Raw genomic sequence first — 25,766 nt, forward strand, 5'->3', positions numbered from 1 at the left:
TTTTTTTTTAAAGATTTTATTTATTTATTTGAGAGAGAGAGAATGAGAGAGAGCAAGCACATGAGAGGGGGGAGGGTCAGAGGGAGAAGCAGACCCCCTGCTGAGCAAGGAGCCCGATATGGGACTCGATCCCGGGACTCCAGGATCATGACCTGAGCCGAAGGCAGTCGCTTAACCAACTGAGCCACCCAGGCGCCCTGGTTCCCTATGCTTTGTGACTGCTAGAAATAAAAGCAAGTTCATCCAGGTCTGAGGGAATTATGGCTTGTGCACACTCTAACAATTTAATTTGCATAATAGAATTTTATCTTCATGTAGAATACCCTTTTCGTAATTATTAGCCTCAACTTGAATAACAATCTTAACTATATCCTTTTCTTATACCTGAGGCAGATGGAGTTAGGTAGGATGTAATGGTACCTTACGACTTAACACACTGGTATTTCAGGTCCTACTTGTGCAGACAGATAAGTTTTCTACCTTAAACTAGTAGCAAATTAATTTCCTTCCTTAAACATCAAGCATCTCAGAAGAGTCATTTTTTTCTACTGCCATTGATTTTGCATTTTTTACCCACTCCTCTTTAGCCTTTTGCTCTGTGGCACTAGTCTCTACTACTCTTTTCCAAGTGCTTCTGAAATAGTTCCCAAAGACCTACAAAATTTAAGGAGTTTTCTACTCTGTCGCTATCCTACTTGATTACTTTTAAAGAGTTTGATATTAAACACTTCCTCACTGTTGCTCTTTTCTTCCCTAGATTCCACCATCCTGCATTCTCTGGGCTTTCTTCTTACTTCTCTGGTACTCTGCTCCTTCTCAATTTCATTCTTTGGCTTCTCAGTCTCATTTTGACCTCTTGAATGCAACTGTTTTCCAAGACTCTGATCTTATCCCTCTTCAATCTACATTCTACCCTTTAGGTCACATACTCTCATGACTTAATTATCACCTCTATCAGGATGCTTCCTAATCCTGGCTACATTCTTATCTCCAGACAGTTGCTTGTTACACTCGTCTATCTCTACAGGGTGTCCCAACAGCTTATAAAGGTCAACATTTCCAAGCTCAGAGTTAAGGAAGATTCAGTAATGTTACATTATGTTGAACATAACCAATCCTCAATAAGAAGTAGTCTTATTTTCTCTTAGATCAGTTAGTACTATCATTATTCCTAGTTAGGCTGGCTGGAAAAAGGAGTGACCACTGATTTCTCCTTTTCCCTCATCTCTCCAATCCTGCCAGAAACCAGGTTCTACAGAGCCTATTCCATAGCATGTCTCAATTATATTTTCTACTTTTCACTCACAGTTGTAAATTGGACTACTCTGAAGCTTAACAAACTTCCTGCCTCCAATCTCTTCTCTATTAATTCCCTTTTCATACTGTGGTCAGAGATGAATTTTTGAACACTGAAGCGCTATTATCTCCAGAACTGCCTGCTGGTTTCTCCTGACAGCAGTGTACAGTTCACATTTGGGGATTCTGCCTCTTAGGTGTCTCTGTTCACATTCCAACCACACAAGAACAACAACAATGCTTTTACAGTGGTCTATATTTTATAAAGTTTGTTTCCCCAAGAGACCATTAATAATGGTTATTTAATCAATGTTGATGCTAAATAGAGCATTATGGTTATTTTTGCTTTCCTTAGCCTGAATGAAATGGAATTTGAAGATAAATTTATGATGACTATCTTGTATTTCCTTTCCTGCTTGCTTTTTGAGTATTTTTTAACCCGAGGTCCTGAGAAAGAGCCATGATATCTGGAAATGCCTTTTTTTTTTTTTTTTTTTTTTCCATTTTGTCTATTCACAAGTAACTTCAACTTCTCGGCAGAATTCCAGGCTGCTTTCATAAACTAGTTGCTCTACAATGGTAAACTTTATCCATACTACTCCTTTGGTAACAAGCAGATTTGCTAACATTTATTCACAATGACGTAATGAAACAATTTCTATTTTTTCAAACCCATATCTCTTACATATAACATGTCTGAATTCATGAAACCTTCCAAATATTCTTTAAGCAGTCACATAGTTTTCTCTATAGCTTTCTGTTACTTTTAACTTCTACCACTTTGAGAAAGTGAATCCTGTAAGATTACTACCTGTTTTTCTGAACAGTAAGTGAAACTTGATGTATCCAGAGGTATAAGTCAGGCAACTTCAATCCTCTGGAACTCTCCAGCTTTCTTACTTAAGTTGCAAACCCACAAGAAAGATCTTTTTCAGCACTTGAAACAACTGTCATGAGGGACATGTAATAAAATATTTATGAAGATTTCTCAGAATTTATAGTCTTATATATTCTAAAGCAGTGCTGTCCAACAGAAATATAATAGAGCTACATAAGTCATTTTAAGTTTTCTAGTAGCCACATTTAAAAAAGTAAAAAGAAACAGATGAACATGAATTAATATCCCAACATTATTACTTCATCATGTATTCAAGAGCCAACTGTTCATTCTCACTGATACCAGTGATAATGAACTAGTATTATTCCTAACAATGAGGACAAAAATCAGAAATACAAATTAAAAGCATGAAAGTCTAAGGCCATTCAGTGTAAGGGTAAGTAACTCATGCCCTTAATAGACTCTAAAAATCTAACTAGCCCATCACGATGAAACTGACCTTCATAATGATAATCCTAAACTGTCAAAAAAATAAAGGATAAATTATGCACATTATAACACTTTGAAAAGACAGGGAAATATATATATATTCTTGGAGGGCTTATCAAAGAGTTACAAATGTTAAAAATTTAATCATGTTAAAAAGGTAAACCTCAATTTAAAAAATCATTTATATAAAACATTTCATTGTCTGACACTGCCAACTAAGTATTAATGTTACTCCTATAAATTCTGACCTCTGTCCTAACAGGTTTCAGCAAGATGTCTTCCTCAGTTTGTGTTGGAAAATTTGTTATTTTATGGCTTTATAGACTTTGATCATTAATCCTTCTAGTATGTTAACAGTCCATGAGTCCTATCTTTTTCCAGTTGCATTGGGATATAACTGACATAAGGTGTACAAGCATGATGGTTTGACTTACATGTATTCTGAAATGATTACTGCAGTAAGTTTAGTTAGTATCTATCATCTCATACACATGCAATAAAAAGCAAAAGTAAAAAAAAAAGTTTTCTCCTTGTCATGAGAACTCCCAGGAGTTACTCTTTCAACCACTTTCCTATGTATCACACAGCGGTGTTAACTATGGTTGTCATGTTGCACATTACACTCCTAGTACTTATTTATCTTCTAACTGGAAGTTTGTACCTTTTGACCACCTTCCTCCTATTCCCACTCCCCGCAACCCTGCCTCTGATAACTACAAATCTGATCTCTTTTTCTATGAGCTTGGTTTTTTGTTAGAGTCCACACAGAAGTAAGACCATATAGTATTTGCCTTTCCACGAGTCCCATTTTTTTAAGATTTATTTATTTGAGAGAGAGAGAGAGAGAGTGCATGTGCGCACGTGACCACAGGGGAGTGGCAAAGGGAGAGGGAGAGAGAGAGAATCTCAAGCAGACTCCACACTGTGTGCAGAGCCCAATGCAGGGCTTGATCCCATGACCCTGAGATTGCGACCTGAGCTGAAACCAAGAGTTGGACAATTGAATGACTGTGCCACCCAGGCACCCCACCATGAGTCCTATTTTTTTTTTTCCATGAATCCTATTTTTAAAATGGGTCCCCAGAAAGAAGCTTCTCACCTCCCATTATTTCAGTTCTGTGTGTTTCATGAAGTGCCCCTAACCACACAAAAATCCAAAGGTATCTGTTTTGGTGTGAGGGTATATTTTCTACGTGTTTTAGGATACTTTCTGGAATTTTATACCAACATACTGATCTGCAATATTGAGGCTAGTCTACAGTTAAGCTGAACTCACTACCTTCTAGATATTCCAGAATTCAATTTCCTATAATTGTATACTGGGTTCTTTTTCCTTAAATAAAATGTAAAAAAAATCTTAACCAGCTTCCACATAACCAATTCAGCAGATTAATCAATGCTCCCTGCTCCTCCTGTAGAACTCCATGACAGATATTCACAGAAAGCTCTTCGCAAATCTCAAGAATGCTTGCACACTCCTACTCTCAGCAGCTAAGCTCAATGTTTGCTTAGTTTAAGTCTTTTGTGTTTCCAAACCAATTATACTCATTGCACTTGTTACTGTAATTACTTAATTTTATTAAATATTACTGGGAAGTAATAGGGTTTTCTGGAAACACCAGAAAGCTGGAGAAGTTTGTTTTTTAAAGATTTTATTTATTTATTTGAGAGAGACAGAGAGAGAGAGAGAGAGAGCAAGTGCACAAGTAGGGGGAGTGGCAGAGGGAGATGGAGAAGTGGGCTCCCTGCGGGGCTCCCTGTGGAGCTCAATCCCAGAACTCTGGTATCACGACCTGAACCAAAGGCAGACGCTTAACTGACTGAGCCACCCAGGCGCCCTGCTGCAGGAGAAGTTAACTACATGGGGACATTGGGACACTGGTCTTCCTTTTTGGCTTAGGTGAGAATGTAGCTTCAAAGACAAGTAAATTTGGTGAAAAATCAGAAGAGCCTGAAATGGAAGCATTAAGCACAGAGAATGTGTAAATTTTTTTTCTGAATGGTGATATAAACTGCAAATATAAAAGCATAAAATTTAGTCTCTTGGATCTGCCAACACCCTGAAATATGTGAGCCAGTACCACCTGCAGCTGCCAGATCCCATTAGAAACTGCAATGTCAAGGAAAGCACGATGGGATATCCTGCACCTGTTCCTGTTCTGATGGAAAGCTTGATTCTTTGAGTTTATGAGCCTTGGTTAAACATGGGGAGGGGGTGGTGGTGGTGGTGGTGTGTGTGTGTGTTCCACTTGCAATAATGCAAATATTTATATCAATGAAAAATGAGTCTGAAAAGAGTTGCTTCAGTAAAAAAGGAAGGAGGAATACTTTATAGAGTTATTAAGGCACACTGCTAAAGAAAAAAGTTGCTTCTAATTAGGGTAAGACTGTAAAGAGTGCGAAAAATCACAAAGATCTTAAAGGATCCTACATTCAGACTGCTTCAGACCTGTCTTTACATTTTTTCTGGATTTAAAGAAAACAAACTGGAAAATGCAGATGATAAATTATGGACATACGTAGGCAAGAAAAATAGGTAATTTCAATCAGTGGCTCCACTTGAAAGAAAAGACCTTGGTTCTGGGACACCTGGGTGGCTCAGTTGGTTAAGCGTTTGCTTTGGCTCAGGTCATAATCTCGGGGTCCTGGGATCGAACCCCGCGTCGGGCTCTCTGCTCATCAGGAAGTCTGCTTCTCCTTTCTCACTCTCCCTCTGTGCATGCGCGCACGCTCTCACTCTCTCAAATAAATAAAATCTTAAAAAAACAAAGACCTTGGTTCTAAAATGGATGTGCATTTAAGTTAATTAAAATGTCTGTTATTCAGGTATCTTTATTTTTAAAAATTATTCTCCCTTTAACAGATTCTTTAAATTAATTGAACTACTGATAGTGGCCACATTGAGTAAGATGGGTTCTACTACACTTTAAGCTAAAACACTGAGAACTGCATCTGCTACTTTATTGTCCACTCACATAGATGTTCATGTCATTTACCTTAGTTTCCCCCACATGCTTAGATTTATATACTCTTTATACCCTCTTCCAGATAATTTCTAAAATGTTAAATAAGCCTACTTTTTATTGGATCCCACTGTTTTATAAATTTATTCTCTGGTTAGAACCTTTTGCTATGTCATTTGTTTCTAGCCTTTGAGCAGTTTCTTGTATATAAAAACCAAATATCTCAGTAATTAAATTGGCAAAGCCTGTGGAATGAAACCTTGTCAAAGGTGTTTACTGAGGTATAATTCATATACAATAAAATGCACTTGTTTAAACATACAGTCTGATGAGTTGTAACAAATTTATACACCCATGTCACTACCATCCTAATCAAGGTCTAAAATATTTCCAGCACTTTAGGAGATTCCCTCATGGAAACTGCAGTCAATTTGCAGTCAATTCCTTACTCCCTCTCAGCCCCAGGCAACCAATGATCTGCTTTCTGTTAGTATAGATATGTTCCTTTTCTAGAGTTTCATATCAAAGGAATCACACTGTATGTACACTTTTTCCTTCACTTAGATTCATCCATGTTGTTGTACTTACTGGTAATTTGTTCCTTTTTATTTCTGAGTAGTATTCTATCGTATGGATACAATTTGTTTACCTAGTCACTTGACGAACACTTAGGTTGTTTCCAGTTTGGAACTATTATGAATAAAATTGTTATGAATATTCCCATACGGGTCTTTGGGTGAACATATGTTTTCTTTTCTTTGACTAAATACATAGAAGTGGAACTGCCTCGTCATACGCTGAGTATACATTAAGAAGCTGCCAATTTTGTTTTCCAAAATGTATATATCATTTCACATTCCCACCAGCAATATAAGAGAGATCCATTTTCTTCACATCTCAAAGACTTTTTTAAAAAAAGTCATAAAGTAGTCATTTATGTATGTAATCAGTAATTATCAATCATAGTTCTAAGAAGTTAGTATGTACCAAATGCTGTGTTATATACTTATCTACATGTTCTATTTTTTTCTCCACAAAACACTCTAATACATTAAAAACATTTAACTCTGGCACATACCCAACAGTTTATGTGCAGAGGTATTTTTTAATATTACCATCAACATTCTTGGAATGGAGTGAAATTTACTGGTTTTATGTCTTAGAGTTGTCTTGGAAACGTATTTTCATTTAAACAGATTTTCAGCTTTTCAAATATTAGTTTTAGCAAATTCCTGGAAAATCTGCACCCATTTATACCTATTTGTAGCTTTTTCATTTTCCCCCCTATTCTTTATGAAGGCTTAAGTTTTAATATTTCTTACTCCTTTATTGGGGGTAGGGGTGTATAAGAATAATTCTAAACATATCTATGAGGCCCTTTCTATTGTATTATCTGCCGAAATCATAAAAATAAAACCCTAAAAAATGCAGATGCATAAGGTCATTTCTCCCATAGGAATATTATGCTCTGTCCCTTAACAGTTTCCTCCATTGTATTATGGAAAATTTAATACTTTTGAATATATAAATGATTTCTTGACATTTCATATGTAAGCCGTGGATATAAATTTTAATTTTTATGGAAATGTATAATCACACAAGCATCCAAGTGTTTTATGATAAACTAAAATAAGTAGAATCTGCTTACCTTAAAAAATTCCTTTTTCTCAACCATCTCATTACCATCTGTATCCAGCATTTTAAAAGCAACATGAAACCCAGTATGAGGTTCTGCAATTAAGTGAAAAGTGAATAGTTATTGAAATGTTGGTGAAATGCAAATTACTTATTCATCTAGAGGTCTTCAAATTTGAAAAAACTTCTAGAAACTATTATATGAGTGCCTAAACAGAGAAAAAATGATCTTTTCTTATTATAATAATTTTCAAAGGCTAATATATTTTCACAGCTGTGCTGTTCTACTATTAAGTGCTCTGCTTTTCAAAGCAAAATTAATTTGAGAACTTATTTCTTTAACTCTACCAGGGGCTCTCCTATATTCTTATAGTAACTTGGCTATTTTCATACTGATTATTACTCTTTATTTCCCTCAGAGTAGGGTTTTTAAAAAATTTTTTATTTTGAAATAATTTTAGACCTAAGAAATGTTGTAAATATAGTATGGTGAGTTCTCATATACTCTTCAGCCAGCTTTCTCTAATGTTAACATCTTCTATAACTACAGTATCATTGTCAAAACTGAAAATTAACACTGGTAATAGCATTTTAAACTGAACTACAGACTTTATTTGGATTTCAAGTTTTTCCACTAATGCTATTTTTTCTACTTTAGGATCAAATACAAGAAACCATGTTGCATTTAGTTGTTAGGTCTCCTTACTCTGCTCCAAGTTGTGAAAGTTTCTCATTCTTTCCTTGATTTTCATGACCAGTCTTAAGAGTACTGATTAGGAATTTTGAAGAATGTCTGATAAGGGTTTTTTAACATGTGAAGGCTAAGTCTGATTCTCTTCTGTTCAACAAGTCTTTTAAGGAGACAGAGTTATGGGGAGCCACAGTACAAAGGAAGTACAAGGGCTAATCTAATCCAACAGTATCATTTTGTTGATATAGAAACTAAGGTAGCATGAGAGACTATGGACTCTGAGAAACAAACTGAGGATTCTGGGGGTGGGGTGGGGGATGGGTTAGCCTGGTGATTGGTATTAAAGAGGGCACGTATTGAATGGAGCACTGGGTTTATATGCAAACAATGAATCATGGAACACTACATCAAAAACTAATGATGTACTGTATGGTGATTAACATAACATAATAAAATAAAAGTTAAAAAAAAAAAAGAAACTAAGGTAGCAATAACGTTTTAATGATAAAGACATAAATACCAAACTTTCAAAACCTTGTTTGGTAAGAATAGAGAATTCCACATGATCACTGAGAAAAACTGTGGGGTACTTACTAGTGAGGATTGTAAGCAAGAAAAGATACTCAGTATACGAAATTAGTCCTGAAAGAGATAAAATAAAAACATCAGAAGGTAAGTTTTAGAAGGTTTAGAAGTAATCATATATAGATACTATATGGAAACTTCACCTAATTAAAAACACACACATTTTGGGGCACCTGGGTGGCTTGCTTAAGCGTCTGACTCTTGATTTCTGCTCAGGTCATGATCTCAGGGTCGTGAGATCAATCCCTGTGTCTGGTGCTGGGCATGGAGACTGCTTAGGATTCTCTCTCTCTCCCTCTGCCCCTCCCCCCTCAAAAAAGGGGGGGGAATAAAAACACACACATTTTTACTTTAATTTACCTCTCTTTGGTACAGTGGAAAACTTCTATAATGGAGAGTTAAGTACAGTACTAACACTTAAAAAAGATACTATCTTTTCTCATCAGGTTACTATTACTAGTAAAAAAGGGGAATGGATGTTGGCTAGCAAATAATAGGTATCCACTACAGGTTTTATTTGCATGGCACTTCATGCAATTTCTATCTAAATTTCACTATTCATAACATCTCAAGTGAAGCAAATTTAAAAATTCAGTAGAGTAACAAAGATCTCAATATACAAAAGGTCAACCTATATTATTTAAAATGAGATTAATTAAATTTTTGCAGCAGTAACTTGATTTTCCTTTGGGAAACCATTCCTTCTCCATTCTCAAACATGTAGTTTTGGTAGGATGACCATCCTCACCTTTGAAGGTAGATGCTGATAGGCCTAAGCCAATCATCGTACTCTCACTGAATTGGTGCAGAGATGGGCAAAAGGCTGACCCAAGCTAATGAGCAGGTTCCATTAGTCTGGCTGCAGGGACTAGTTCAGGGATGGGCCTTGACCTAAGCTGGGTCACTCAGAGTGGAATTTCTGACAAGAATGCTGAATCATTCACTTTATTTTTTTTTCCTCCCCCATTCCCCTGGGCTTTGATGATGTGAGAATGTTTCACTTAGGAATGTGAGGCAATGGAGAGAGTGCCTGGAACTGTCAGACAGCCAGTGTTTAGGGCCTGAGAATGCAGCCAATCTTTAATTGGCAGGCCTGAAAGATGGATACTAGTGATGTCTGAGCACTGGATTAAATTGAACTTGAAGCTAGCTCTGTGTCTGGCTACTACTAGCTCTACATCTGTCCTTTCTTGCTCAAATAGATAGTGTCTGGGCTTATGTGCTTGCAATGAAAAGAATAGCAATAAATATAGAAACAGTGTCTTGTAAATCATGGCTTCCTGAGAAGCTAAAAATAATTTTCCTTCTGGATCACAAGTTTGATATAATAGCAAAATACACAATTAAAAAAAAACTTTATCATGGAAAACTTCAATCATACACAAAAGTAGAGAGAATATAATAAATAACTGTATTATATATATCAACTTCAGTAATTAACTCATGGCAGTTCTTGTTTTATCTATACCTCTTTTCACTCCCTTCCCCCCACTTCCCACTGAATTATTTTTTTAAAAGATTTTATTTATTTGAGAGAGAGGGAGAGAGAGTGCACGTGCACAAGCGAGCAGAGGGGCAGAGGGAGACGGAGAAGCAGACTCCCTGCTGCGCACTGAGCCTAACTCAGGGCTCTATTTCAGGACCCTGTGATCATGACCTGAGCCAAAGTCAGACACTTGACAGACTGAGCCACCCAGGAGCCACCCCAACCCTCCCCACTGGATTATCTTAAGACAAATCTCAACATATTATTTCACAGGAGAAAATACAAGCTGTATCTCCAAAAAGACTGTCCCCTTCCCACAAATATATTTGCCACACCTAAAAAATTATCAATAATTCCTCAATATCATCAAACTCACATTACTTTTACAAATGCCCCTGTTTCAGAAAAAAATTTTTTCAAGTGTGCTCAAATCAGAATTCAAAAAAGGTCCCTGCATTACATTCGGTCAAAAGGTCTCAAGTCACTTTTTTTTTATTGTGGCAAAATACACGTAACAAAAATTTTACCATTTTAACCATTTTTAAATGTACAGTGTAGTGCATGAAGTATTCATTGTTTTGCAACCATTATCAGAACTTTTTAATCATTACAAATTAAAACCCCTGCCTCCAGCCCCTGTAACCTCTCTTCTGTTTTCTGTTGCTATGAATTTGCCTACTCTACGGACCTCATATAAATGGAATCATACAGTATTTGTCCTTTTGTGTCTGGCTTATTTCACTTAGCATAATGTCTTCAAGGTTCATCCACATTGTAGCATGTGTCAGAATTCCATTCCTTTGTAAGGTTGAAAAATATTCCACAATATATATATACCACATTTTGTTTATCCATCTGTTGATGGACATCTGGGTTGTTTCCACCCAGCTAATGGCTATTGTGATTAATTCTGCTACCAACATTGGTATACAAATATCTGTTTGAGTCTCTGCTTTTAATTTTTTTGGGTATTTACCCAGGGTGGGATTGCTGGATTGTATGGTCATTTTATTCTTAATTTGAGGAACCCCCATACTTTTTTCAAAAGTGGTGGCACCATTTCACATTCCCACCAACAGTGCACAGAGGTTATGATTCCTCCACATCCTTGCCAACACTTGTTTTTTTTCTTGATAATAGTGGTATTAAGGGGTATCTCATTATGGTTTTGATCTGCATTTCCCTAATGGTTAGTGATGTCAGGCATATTTTCACATAGAAATTAGTCAACTGTGTATCTTCTTTGGAGAAAGGTCTATTCGAGTCTTTGCCCATTTTTTAATAAGTTTGGTTTTCTTGTTGTTGAGTTATAGGAGTTCTTTATATATACTGGATTTTAACCCCTTATATGATTTGCAAATATTTTCTCCTTTCCTGTGGGTTGCCTTTTCATTCTCTTCAGAGTGTACTTTGATTCACAAGTTTTAAATTTTTCTTTTGCTTTCTGGTCTTAAATCTTTTTTTTTTTTTTAAGTAGGCTCCATGTCTAGTGTAGAGCCCAATGTGGGGCCTGAATTCATAACCCTGAGATCAAGACCTGGGCTGAGATCAAGAGTCAGATGCTTAACCAACTTACTTGTTAAAGATGCCTGGTCTTTTTTTAAAAGATTTTATTTATTTATTTGACAGAGAGAGACACACGAGAGAGGGAACACAAGCAGGGGGAGTGGGAGAGGGAGAAGCAGGCTTCCTGTGGAGCAGGGAGCCTGATGTGGGGCTTGATCCCAGGACCCTGGGATCATGACCTGAGCCGAAGGCAGACGCTTAACGACCTGAGCCACCCAGGCGCCCCGATGCCTGGTCATTTGACCTGCAAAGTTTCTTACAGTCTAGAAAATTTTGCTGACTGCACCTTCTTGGTGTCATTTCACATGTTCCTCTAACTTCCGTATTTTTTTTTTTCCTTTTAAAGATTTTATTTATTTATTTGACAGAGAGAGAGAGACAGTGAAGAGAGAACACAAGCAGGGGGAGTGGGAGAAGAAGCAGGTTTCCTGCTGAGCAGGGAGCCCGATGCGGGGCTCGATCCCAGGACCCTGAGATCATGACCTGAGCCAAAGGCAGAAGCTAAACGACTGAGCCACCCAGGCGCCCCTAACTTCTATATTTTCTATAAACTGGTACTTAGATCCAGAGGTGTGTTGAGATTCAAGTTTGATTTTTGGTAAGAATTTTTTCTTTTTTTAAAAGATTTTATTTATTTATTTCACAGAGACAGAAGAGAGAGCACAAGCAGGGGGAGCAGCAGGCAGAGAGAGAGGGAGAAGCAGATTCCCCACTGAGCCGGGAGCCCGACATGGGGCTTGATCCCAGGACCCCAGATGATGACCTGAGCTGAAGGCAGATGCTTAACCAGCGCCCCTTTGGCAAGAATTCTTATTTATTTATTTATTTATTTTTTCACCGTATCATTATTTTTAAGGTCCAGCATTTACAATACGAGGGCCAGAGCTTTCTCCCCAACTCAAGTTTATAAATTCTCAATTGGCTTGTGAGGCCAATAGGGATACTTCTTCTTGTCTAATTTGGTTTCTGCGAAGACTTCATTCAGGTCCTCAATGGTCATCTGATCAAATGGAATTATGTTCCTCATCTTCTCCAGCTCTTTTTCATATTCCTCAATCCTGGCCTTTGAGAGAGACAAAAACTCGGCACAACTTTTCACATCTTCTTTTTCTTCAGCATCCACCTGAACAGTATATTTATCCTCTGGCACAGGAACCTTCAGGGCATTAAACTTCTTCTCAAAGTCATCTACCAAACCAGCCTTCGCCACATTGGCCTTGTAGTAAGCCCAGTCGACAGCAGGTGGTTTCTCATGGACAGTAGCCAACCTGGAGGTAAGTGTCTCATTCCAGGATTTCAGGGAGTTAGCAATGGCCTTCTGGTTTCGAGGTATGATCTCCCCAAACTACCCAGTCAATGGTTTTTAGAGCAAGTTTTCGTGCAGCCATCTTGAGATCCTTCACCAACGCCAGCAGCCCCAGAGTCCACAGCAGCAAGTAATAGAACTGAGTCCAAGAATTCTTTTTTTTTTTTTTAAAGATTTTATTTATTTATTTGAGAGAGAGAGTGAGAGAAAGAGCACAAGAGGGGGGAGCGGGAGAGGGAGAAGCAGACTCCCTGCTGAGCAGGTAGCCCGATGCGGGACTCGATCCCGGGACTCCAGGATCATGACCTGAGCCGAAGGCAGTCGCTTAACCAACTGAGCCACCCAGGCGCCTGTCCAAGAATTCTTAATAGATGGTGCTGTATACTTCCAACAGGAGGCCAGAATAAAAATGTTTATAAAAAATGCTAAATACTATTGAGAAACAATGATAATAAAAGTTACAGATTTTGGAAATATGTGAAATCATTTCTAGACCTTAGATCATCAGAGATGTCTCAGAGGAAGTAATTCTAAAAATGGTCTTCTAACGTATGGAGGAAGTAATTCCAAAACTGGTCTTCAAAGTAATTCTAAAAATGGTCTTCAAACGTATGGAAAATTCCAATTGAAAAATTTAAAAGAGGTGTGGGATAGGGGCGCCTGGGTGGCTCAGTCGTTAAGTGTCTGCCTTCAGCTCAGGTCATGATCTCACAGTCCTGGGATTGAACCCTGCATCGGGCTCCCTGCTTAGCAGGAAGCCTGCTTCTCCCTCTCCCACTCCCCCTGCTTGTGTTCCCTCTTTTGTTGTGTCTCTGTCAAATAAATAAATAAAATCTTAAAAAAAAAAAAGAGGTGTGGGATAATAGATGAAGCTGAATATGAAAACTAACTATAAAAATATGAAAATTAAAAAGTGGCTGTTAGAAATAACATCTGTGTGGAAGAAGCAATGGGAAAGGCTGCGATCACAGCCTAGACATGAGGAATAAAGGCCTGCAGAGGGTGATGGTAGTGGATTTGCCCTACTGGCTCCCAATCAAATAACACACAGACTCAGGGCCCAAGTTCAGTGCAAGGCAGGTAAGGACTTTATATTTAGGTAAATCAATGTTTTAGCTACAAGTAACTTCAGGCATATTTTTTTTTTTTTTAAAGATTTTATTTATTTATTTGACACAGAGAGAGACAGCGAGAGAGGGAACACAAGCAGGGGGAGCGGGAGAGGGAGAAGCAGGCTCCCCACTGAGCGGGGAGCCCGATGTGGGACTCGATCCCAGGACCCTGGGACCATGACCTGAGCCGAAGGCAGACGCTTAACGACTGAGCCACCCAGGTGCCCTTCAGGCACATTTTAAATGACTTACATTTTTGTGCATTACCAACTTTTTGGTTTGGAGCAGGTATACTTCTTTTTAATAAAAAAGCCCACAGTAAGTCTTCAGATATTTTTCCTTAAAAATATTCAGTGTTTATAAGGAGGGAGAATAAATTGAATGTGTTTTGTCATTACTTCGTTACCTGAGAGAAGTACTCTAATGTTAGTTGAAGGATCAAAGTATTTCATCCCTTGGCAGACTCAAAAAAGTGGAGAACAGCTTTTTTTTTTCTTTCTAATTTTCAAAGGAATACGGCAATGTGAAAAAATGGCCAAACTGCTAGACTGACATGGGCTTGGTGCCAAGAGGAGGCCTCACACTTCTCTACACATGGGTACACGTCCTCTACAAGGGGACTTTGCGAAAAAGAAAATTCCAGTGTCTTTCTTTGAAATGCTGACTTAAATAAAAAGCTTGAATAAACAGTTGAGACAATGTAAAAACAGCACCTACACTCTCAAAATAGATTATAGACAATATAGTTGTACAACAGCATTCTAGGCATCTGCCCTCTGAAAATGCTTTTAAAGAAAACTGATACTTCAGAATACAGGAGAAACAGTTCAATGTATGTATTTCTTATATTTAATTGTAAAGTAAATGCTGTTAAATGGCAATGTTTTAAAAGTGCATGTTAAATAGGTGAAGTATTTTATATAATTATATTAAAAATTTGTTAATGAATCCTTAAGGAAGGGCCATCAGAAGAGATGACTAAATTCTGTTATTTACTATGCTTCTCTACAAATATTTTAAATTTGGAACCATTCTAAACTATGACTTGCTACTGAATGCAATTTTGAGAACTCTGTTTCCCAAAGAGAAATTAACATATCCATCATGAGAACATATTTATATATCTTACAATGTATCTTTTAATTTATATTCAGTACATCCTTAAGGACTATATTATATTAAGAATTCTGCTCATTTCAAAAAAATGCAGTTAGTTATAACTTATATATTTCTTTATAATAATGCATGGTGGATGAGTTACTTTCTTATTTCAAGGATATATTATTGTTTGCTAGTTAGCATATAGTATAAATTTTGATAGTTGTTTTATGTGGTAAAAGGGAATATTTTAAATTGTTCCCAATGTAGCTAAATTTTACATTCTTTTCAAGTGACTTCATTAATATCAGCAAAGAAGTAATATGTGAAAAATGAATCTGTTGAATCTCTCCTATATAATGTTCATATTAGTGTCTTTTCTTTAAGCTGGAAATGTACATTTCAACTCATATATGTCCAAGAAAAACAGAAGTAACTGTTGTTAAGACACTCCCCAAGAATTTTTTCTTGATCTGTTTCCTGTAAATTCTCTAGAGGTAGGGAGAAGAGAGGATGAATTCGATAAATACCTAGGAAGCAAAATTAGGAAGACTTTGTATCTGACTGCATGTGAAGGATGGAAGTGGCAAAGAGAGAAAGGGTTCAGAGACATTTCCTGGGTTTTGATGAGGTGCGTGAAAAGCAGTACTACCAAATGAAACCAAGAAAAGAAGGTGCTGGTTTAGGGAGAAGATGGTGAGTTCAGTTTGGGATATGATGAACTCAAGGAAATGGAGAAACCCGTAAGCTGGCATCTGGCAGCTGGTTTGGATACCGAAGTCTGAAGCTCAGGAGAGGAGCCTGGGCTGGAGACACTGAAGGGGATCTGAGAGTTAGCATCAGTATACATGGGCGCTAAACAAGAGGAGGAGAGTAGTAAGCAAAGGACAGATCCTGGGGAGTACCAACGCTTAATGGGCAGGAAAAGGAAGAGAAACCAATGACAGAAAGAGAGGTACCAAGAGAACTGGGATAATGTAGTTTCAAAGAATCCAAGAGAACTTGTGGCACATGAATTTGCCTAATAATAATAAAAAGATCTTTTAGTGACACTTGATCTCAAGGAACAGCGGAGAAGCTTTATGTATGTTATTCCCACCATAACCCTGGGACTAGAGACGGTTACCTTTATTTTACAGATGAAGTAGGTGTTAAAGAAACTCACAAACTCCAGGGCATACAGGAATTGTGAAGCTCCGCACGTTTGGCCTGTGACACTTCCCACCCTTAGGGATGGGTGTTCTTTTCCCAGCTACAGCATGGTACCGTAGATGTGTCCGAGGGATGGAGAATGTGAAGGGTTAGGACTGAGACCCCAGTCAGAGTGGAATACAGGCAAGCATAGGAAAGCCCACGTAAGGGAGACCAGCATTTGGAGGAATGGTGAACTAGCAGTTCTCACTTTGCCCTTCCGTGGCATTTCTAATTCTTCCTACGTACGCAACCCTGCTGTTCCCTCATTTCCCTGTCAGCTGCTTAGTTTTCCTGTCACTGTTAAGTCACACTTTGAGTCCTGATTTCCCTACCAGCCTTTTATTAATGAAGGCTGTTCTTTCATATGTTCCTATGTGGTAGGGAGATAGGCTTAAAATTCTCCTCCTGCAGGTGCCCAGCACAAATCATTTATTCCTTCTCACTGACTTTGAAATGAATGCTATCTACACTATCTATCCTTGCAGTCATTTATTCCTCCTGGTTCCTCTTAAAGCCTCTCTCTCCCTCTCTCTAATCATCTCCTTTCCTTTATTTTCCATACTAATAACCTTATGCACTTTGCCTAAAGGAAAAATATCAAACTTTCTGCTGTGGACTTCCACGTTCTGTTTTTCTAATAGTGCATCACTAAGGGCCCTCCCCCCAGCCATCCAGAAATACTGGCTTTTAATGCTTTTAGAAATCTTGGAAATGTATGATGGCCCTATTCATTCTGAGAATATAAATAACTCTCTAGCTATGTAAGGAACAGGGAGAGAGTACTATCCAATAGGAAAATGTGTGAGTAGGCTGATGAATTTATCTTCTTGACAGTTAGGTATATATATAGAAAGAGAGACAGAGAAAGACATACAGAGATATATGTGCCTGTAACTGAAAGTTAAAGAAAATAAAGAAGTTACTGATAATCCTCCTCCGTGGCCTCTGAAAACAAACATTTATTTCATCTCCCTTATGGCACAGAAGCAGCGAAGCTGGTAAAGACCTACAGAGTCACAGTGCTGCTCCTAGAAATCAGAACCACGATTTCCAGAAGGGGCCACACTCTAACAGAGTCCTGACTGAATGCCTCTCATGAGGATGCCTCTCTGACTCCTCATCTGCTGATAACAAAACTGCTTCATGAATCTTGCTGCTGCAAGCAAGAGGCTGAATGAAGATAACAGTGCGCTCAATTTCAAGAAGAGAACAACACCTTTTAAAATCCCCCCTACCCCCAAAAGAAGGGGATAAGAAAATCTACTGACATTTTTTTCCTATCTGAAACACATTTTGGAAACGGGAATAACTTTCTATCTTCCCTACAAATCTCACTGTTGCTTACAAGGCTTCCATTATAACCTCTTTTATGGAAGCTCTATCACCATTTGCTATCTTCTCTATACCAAGAAAATGAACGTTTGCTTACTGCTCTTTGAAATCTCAACTCCCACACCATACTTTAGGCCTCAAAAATATCATCCTTCCTTTGCCAGATGGCCTCCCACTTCCTTTAGTTTGTTACGTCTTGCCTTCAAACTCCATTATCTCCTGTGACATAGACAGTTTCTCACTGCTTGCTAGGACTGACAAGTCAGCCCCTTCATTCAAACTCTCCCCATCAGAATGACCTGTTTGATTTCCCCAGCTTAGATGGTTCTGGTTGAATTTCATCAAAGGAGACAGAGAAGAAACCACTAGGATGGTAAGAAAACAACACAAGAAAGTATGGGGTCCTAGAAGCCAAAAGAAGGGACTGGTTTGAGGTGAGAGCAGGTCATAGTGTCAGTACTGCTGGGGTCACGGATGCCGAGAATATGGAATATCTTCACTGGATCTGACAAGAGGAGGTCACTGATGGTCTTGACAAGAGTGCTGTCGTTGGAGAATGGGTGCCAGACTGAAGCGGGCTGAAGGATGACTGGGAGTTCAGAAAGTGAGCACAACACAAAATAAAGAGCTTGCCTATGAAAAGGGATTACAAAGTATGGAGACAGTGGATGTAGGGTCACAGGAGGAATGTTTTTCCTTAAATATGGGAGATGCTGAAGTTCTTATATAAGAGAGGAATGATACAGTGCCCAGAAAGAGAGTGTGGCAGGGGGAGGGAATAAGACCAGAATGGAGAAGTCTTGTGAAGGCAACAGAAGAGGCCTGGGGCAAATGCAGGGAGGCAGCACTATTTCTGCTACAGGGAACAATACTTCTGTAACCAAGTGAAGGTGGAGAAGGTGGACATAGTTGCAGGATGTGGATGAACTAGATTTGGAGGCATGTTCTTTTTCCTTTATGTAAAGGAAAAAATGTCTTTTTTTTTTTAGATTTATTTATTTTATTTTTTTTATTTGAGAGAGAGAGAATGAGAGACAGAGAGCACGAGAGGGAAGAGGGTCAGAGGGAGAAGCAGACCCCCCACCGAGCAGGGAGCCCGATGTGGGACTCGATCCCAGGACTCCAGGATCATGACCTGAGCCGACGGCAGTCGCTTAACCAACTGAGCCACCCAGGCGCCCAAGGAAAAAATGTCTTTAAAGTTCATTAAATTCTTCTCTGCATAGGCTATACTTCATTATGAATTTTACTAATTTTAACAATTGTCTTCATGATTGTGAATACAATATATAATAGAGATACGTTCATCTTATCTATGGTAGGGTAGTGCAATTAAAAAACTGTTTTGTGCTCAAGACTGCCAAGATCAGGTTTATTTACTTTGATTAACTTAATGCATTTTATAGGTCATGTACTTTGAAGTAACTACACACCACATAAAATATGGTGATACAATGAATAACTTCAATTTAAATAATATCTAGTTCAGGAAAAGCAAAAATATTCTATATGACAGTTGCAGGTCATTAAGCATTAAGCTGATAAAATGTTGGTCACTAGGAGGCAGAAGTTTCACCTAGTATATTTTAGAAATATTTTACATCAAAAGGAAGTATCTTAATGAAAAATAAAGTAAAATTACTTGCTGATAATTCCATGTTTTTATTCAGGTGTTGATAAATAGTTGATGTACTCTTTCTAAAATTTATGAAAGCTTTACTGCTAGCTGGATTTAATTTTGTTGGTAAAGTAATAGCAATTAATCTTGACTGGGAATTTCAATATAAATTACTGAAAAGATTTAATTGGAAAATACTGTTTAAAAACTTGTAGTCTTTGTACTTTCAATTCACAGAAAGGCTAACTCAAATTACATTAATGAAAAAACTCAAGGGACTCACTGAAATAGATCAGAATAATTTGTAATTAGTGTGTTCACATTAACATTAATTAGCATGGAATGCAATTTTAGATGAGTATCTGTTATGTGCTAGAGAACATTTTAGGCAACGTGCTATGCAAATGACCACACAGATTTATCCTCTTGGAGAATTTATGGTTTAATTAGAAAATACGAGAGACAGTACAGTGCAACAAAATGCAAAAAAATGAGAAAGAACAAGATCTCTGGGGTTTCAGAGATTACTTTCACAGAGCAGGACAGCTGATGAGCAGGAAGTTGGCAGGTACAGCAGGGGGCATTTAAGGCACTCCTGAAAGTGTGGAAGGTTAATGCAGGGGAATGAGGCTTGTGGAGGTAATTCTTTTCAGAAGTGAAGGGTTCTTCTAAAGTCCTTGAAAATGAGTCCCTCTTATTAGTACTACAGATTAATCTCTTATCTCTTAGATACTTTTCTCTTAAAATAATTTAAACTTTCTCTCTTGTTTTTATTTTATGAATTTGCCTTAAAAATAACTTTTAATAGAATTCCTAAAATTACATATTTATATTAATGTATTCAGAAAGTATTTTTCATGGAAGGATACCTCAAAGCCAGAGCTTTGAGCTAAATATCAGTATTTGGGATTTAAATAGTATTCCTAAAATCTTCTCTGAAGTGCCAAATTAACGACACTTTCCTAAAATTTGTACTACAATTTAAAAGGCATTATTTATTTTAATTTATAAACTCACTAATAAGAGGCCAAGATCCAGTTAATACTACAATCTTAAAAACCATATAGCAATTACAATACTGCTATTATTATCAGTTATAAATTTCTAATGTGCCAGACACATAGTAAGGAAACAGAGACTAACTTGCCCAAGATCACACAGATAACTAGTAGAGCTGGGAATCCAAACTCAGCTTAAAGCTCATTCTCCTAATCAGTTTAAGCAGATACTACAAACATTAAAAACATCTTATTTTATTATATCCTTTCAACAATCCCATAAAGGCAGGTACCACTATCTTGTTTTATTTTTATATATATTTTAAAGATTTTATTTATTTGAGAGAGAGCGAGAGCGCATGAACAGGGGGCAGGGGCAGAGGGAAGGAGAGAAGCAGACTCCCCACTGAGCAGGGAGCCTGATGCTGTGGGACTTGATCCCAGGACTCTGGGATCATAACCTGAGCTGAAGGCAGACGCTTAACCGACCGAACCACACAGGCACCCTACTATCTTGTTTTAAAGGCAATGAAAGTGAGGATGAAAGAGATTAAGTAACTTCCTGAGGTCATAAAACCAGGAAAAATTTGAATTTAAGTCTACTGATCCAGAACATACTCTCTTATTCACTACCTAGAGACTACTTCCCAGTAAACTCCCACTTGAAAAAGGAGATTTTTAACCTCTTTAAGTACATCTGGTGCTGACTGGAAAGAATCAGGTAAGGGGTGGGATGGAGTGGTGTAAAGATAATTAGACAGTTTAGTATGAGGAACTAATACTTGTAGAATATAATTCAAGTTTATGTAGTCCACTAAATTATTGACGCACTGAAGTAAGAGCAAAAATTGATACTAATAATAAGCAGTTTGACTGCTACTGACTTCATGGAGTTGGGGTGCCAATGTTATTCCTTTTTTGTCATATTTTGTTTTCTTTCTGTACGGAGTGTTATGTGATACACTTATTCTCATTTTAAAACTAATGTTCACATGCAAAAACAAGGTAAAAACAAATGTTGATAGGAGAATGTCATAAATCTCTTGAGCTAATGGTCACAAGTCTTCTGTATTCATGACCCACTGATTTGGAAATTACATTTGCTGCTTAATTCTCCAACTCCTCAGACAACAGGAGAGAACATTATCACCAACTTCAGGTGAACACTTTATCTACTTGCCACTGACTTGTCCTATATAAAAAGGACCAGTGGAGGTCCTCTGCCTATTTGTATGAGCATATTTAAATATATTCCAGTGACACTTACTGAAATGAAATTCGGCTTGAATAGATAGGACAGTAAAGCTAAATGCGATTTATTTATTATCAATTTTTATTTACATTGTAGTTAGTTAACATATAGTGTAATATTGGTTTCAGGAGGAGAATTTAGTGATTCATCACTTACATGTAACACCCTGTGCTCATCACAAGTGCCCTCCTTAATGCCCATTGCCCATTTAGCCCATCCCCTGCCCACCTCCCATCCAGCAACCCTCAGTTTGTTCTCTATAGTTAAGAGTCTCATGGTTTGTCTCCCTCTCCCTTTTTTTTCCATCCCCTAATTCATCTGTTTTGTTTCTTAAACTCCATAGATGAGTGAAATCATATGGTATTTGTCTTTGTCTGACTTATTATTTCACTTAGCATAATACACTCTAGCTCCATCCATGTCATTGCAAATGGCAAGATTTCATTTTTTGATGGCTGAGTAATATTCCGTTGTGTATGTGTGTGTGTGTGTGTATACATACGTATATACCACCTTTTCTTTATCCACTCATCAGCTGATGGACATTTGGGCTCTTTCCATAATTTAGCTATTGTTGATAGTGCTGTTGTAAACATCAGGGTGCATGTGCCCTTTTGAATCAGTAGGTTTGCATCCTTTGGGTAAATACCTTGTACTGCAACTGCTGGATCAGAGGGCAGTTCTATTTTTAACTCTTTGAGGAACCTCCATACTGTTCTCCAGAGTGACTGTCCCAACCACATTCCCACCAACAGTGTAAGAGGATTCCCCTTTCTCTTCATCCTTGCTAACATCTCGTTTCCTGTGTTGTTAATTTTAGCCATTCTGACAGGTGCGAGGTGGTATCACATCATGGTTTTGATTTGTATTTCCCTGATGATGAGTGATGTTGAACATCTTTGCATGCGTCTGTTAGCCATCTGGATGTCTTCTTTGGAAAAGTGTCTGTTCATGTCTTCTGCCCACTTCTTAACTGGATTATTTGTTTTTTTGGGTGTTGAGTTTGATAAGTTCTTTATAGATTTTGGATACTAACCCTTTATCAGATATGTCATTTGCAAATACCTTCTCCCATTCAGTAGGTTGCCTTTTAGTTTTGTTGATAGCTTCCTTTGCTCAGCAGAAGCTTTTTATCTTGATGAAGTCCAAGGAGTTCATTTTTGCTTTTGTTTCCCTAGCCTCCAGAGATATGTCTATAAGAAATTGGCTATGGCTGATCTCAGAGATTGTTGCCTGTGTTCTCCTCTAGGATTTTGATGGCTTCCTATCTCACATGTAGGTCTTTCATCCATTTTGAATTTATTTTTGTGTATGGTGTAAGAAAGTGGTTCAGTTTCATTCTTCTGCATGTGGCTGTCCAGTTTTCCCAACACCATTTGTTGAAAAGACTCCTTTTTTTTCCATTGGATATTCTTTCCCGCTTTGTTGAAAATGAGTTGACCATATAGTTATGGTCCATTTCTGGGTTTTCTATTCTGTTCCACTGATGTGTTCCATTGATCTTAGGTGTCTGTTTCCCCCCCGCCCCCAGTACCATACTGTTTTGATCACTATAGCTTTGTAATATAGCTTGAAGTCCTGCATTCTGATGCCTCCAGCTTTGCTTTTCTTTTTCGTCTTCTGCTTTGGCTATTCCATGGTCTTTTGCGGTTCCATACAAATTTTAGGATGGTATGTTCTAGCTCTGTGAAAAATGCTGGTGGTACTTTGATAGGGATTTATTAAATATATAGACTGCTTTGGGTGGCATAGACACTTTTACAATATTTGTTCTTCCAATACATGGGCATGGAATGTTTTCCATTTCTTTGTGTCCTCTTCAATTTCTTTCTTAAGTGTTCTATAGTTTTCAGAGTACAGATCTTTAACCTCTTTGGTTACATTTATTCCTAGGTATCTTATGGGTTTTGGTGCAATTGTAAATGGGATCAATTCCTTGATTTCTCTTTCTGCTGCTTCATTATTAGTATATAGAAATGCCATAGATTTCTGTATGTTGATTTTGTATCCTGTGACTTTGCTGAATTTATCAGTGCTAGGAATTTTTTGGTTGTCTTTTAGGTTTTCTACATAGAGTATCATTTCCTCTGCAAATAGTGAAAGTTTAACTTCCTCCTTGCCAATTTGGATGTCTTTTATTTCTTGTTGTTGTTTGATTGCTAAGGCTAGGACTTCCAGTACTATATTAAATAACAATGGTGACAGTGGACATCCCTGTTGCGTTCCTGACCTTAGGGGAAAAGCTCTTGGTCTTTCCCCATTGAGGATGATATGAGCTGTGGGTCTTCTGTATATGGCTTTTCCATCTATAACTACTTTGTTGAGAGTTTTTATCAAGAATGAATGCTGTGTTTTGTCGAATGCCTTTTCTGCATTTATTGAGAGGATCATATGATTCTTATCCTGTTTAAAAATCATTAATGTAGTGTGTAGCAGGTTGATTGATTTACAAATATTAAGCGACCCTTGCAGCCAAGGAATAAATCCGCTTGATCATGGTGAATAATCCTTTTAATGTACTGTTAGATCCTATTATCTAGTATCTTGTTGAGAATTTTTGCATCCATGTTCATCAGAGATATTGGCCTGTAATTCTCCTTTTTAGTGGGGTCTTTGATTTTGGAATCAAGGTAATGCTGGCCCAAGAGAATGAGTTTGAAAGTTTTCCTTCCATTTCTATTTTTGGAATAGTTTTAGAAAAATAGGTATTAACTCTTCTTTAAATGTTTGGTAGAATTTCCCTGGGAAGCCACCTGGCCCTGGACTTTTGTTTATTGGGAGATTTTTGATTACTGACTCCATTTCTTTGCTAGTTACAGGTATGCTCAAATTTTCTATTTCTTCTTGTTCCGGTTTTGGTAGTTTGAATGTTTCTAGGAATTTATCCATTTCTTTCAGATTGCCCAATTTGCTGGCATGTAACTTTTCATAATATTCTTTTATAACTGTTTGTATTTCTTTGGTGTTGGTTGTGATCTCTCCTCTTTCATTCATGATTTTGTTGATTTGGGTCCTTTCTCTTTTCTTTTTGATAAGTCTGCCTAGGGGTTTACTAATTTTATTATTTCTTTCAAAGAATCAGCTCCTAGTTTCATTGATCTGTTCTACTGGTTTTGTTGTTGTTTCTATATCATTTATTTCTGCTCTAATTTTTATCATTTCCCTTCTGCTGGCTTTAGGCTTTATTTGTTGTTCCTTTTCTAGCTCTTCTAGGTGTTAAGATTAAGTTGTGTATTTGAGCCTTTTTTTTTTTTTGCCTCTTGAGGTGGGCCTGTATTGTTATATACTTCCCTCTAATGACTGCTTTTGCTGCATCCCAAAAGTTCTGGACTGTTGTGTTTTCATTTTCATTTGCTTCCATGTATTTTTTTAATTTCTTCAATTTCCTGGTTAACCCATTCTTTCTTCGTAGGATGTTCTTTAACCTCCATTTATCTGTGGTCTTTCCAAATTTTTTCTAGTGGTTGATTTTAAGTTTCATAAGGGTTGTGGTCAGAAAATATGCACGGTATGATCTCAATCTTTTTGTATTTGTTAAGGTCTGATTTGTGACCTAGTCTGTGATTGATTCTGGAGAATGTTCCATGTGTACTTGAAAAGAATGTGTATTCTGCTGCTTTAGGATGAAATGTTCTGAATGTACCTGTTCAGTCCATCTGGTCCAGTGTGTCGTTCAAAGCCATCATTTCCTTGTTGATTATCTGGTTAGATGATCTGTTCATTGCACGAAGTGGGATGTTAAAGTTCCCTACTGTTATTGTATTATTATCAATGAGTTTCTTTATATTTATTATTAATTGACTTATATCTCCCAAGTTAGGGGCATAAATATTTATAATTGTTAGATGTTATTGTTGGATAGACCCTTTTATTATTATATAGTGTGCCCTTCATCTCTTGTTACAACCTTTGGCTTAAAATCTAGTTTGTCTGGGGAGCCTAGGTGGCTCAGTCATTAAGCGTCTGCCTTCTCCTCAGGTCATAATCCTAGGGTCCTGGGATTGGGCCCCGTATCAGGCTCCCTGCTCAGTGGGAAGCCTGCTTCTCCCTCTCCCACTACCCCTGCTTGTGTTCCCTCTCTCACTATGTCTCACCCTGTCAAATAAATAAATAAAAACTTAAAAAAAAAATCTAGTTTGTCTGATATAAGGATGGCTATTCCAGCTTTTTTTTAAAAATTTTATTATATTATGTTAATCACCATACATTACATCATTAGTTTTTGATGTAGTGTTCCATGATCCATTCAGTGCTCCATCCAGTACGTGCCCTTTTTAATACCCATCACCAGGCTAACCCATGCCCCC

General features: G+C 37.5%; 1 protein-coding gene and 1 pseudogene across 1 annotated transcript in view; both read right to left on the reverse strand.

Annotated features, from left to right (window-relative positions):
- The window catches only part of MICU2 (mitochondrial calcium uptake 2), a 149,971-nt gene that overhangs the window by 83,966 nt on the left and 40,239 nt on the right, over positions 1-25,766 (reverse strand). Inside the window, exons 4-5 of the mRNA XM_081815494.1 lie at positions 8,507-8,554; positions 7,235-7,317 (exon numbers count right to left, since the gene is read on the reverse strand). Of these exons, the coding sequence (XP_081671620.1) occupies positions 7,235-7,317; positions 8,507-8,554 (131 nt within the window). The remainder of the gene's footprint in view (positions 1-7,234; positions 7,318-8,506; positions 8,555-25,766) is intronic.
- LOC102749513 (ATP synthase peripheral stalk subunit d, mitochondrial pseudogene) lies at positions 12,131-12,998 on the reverse strand (annotated as a pseudogene).

The sequence above is a fragment of the Leptonychotes weddellii genome, chromosome 3 (genome assembly GCF_054177405.1).
Source record: "Leptonychotes weddellii isolate Sample4059 chromosome 3, ASM5417740v2, whole genome shotgun sequence".
NCBI lineage: Eukaryota > Metazoa > Chordata > Mammalia > Carnivora > Phocidae > Leptonychotes > Leptonychotes weddellii.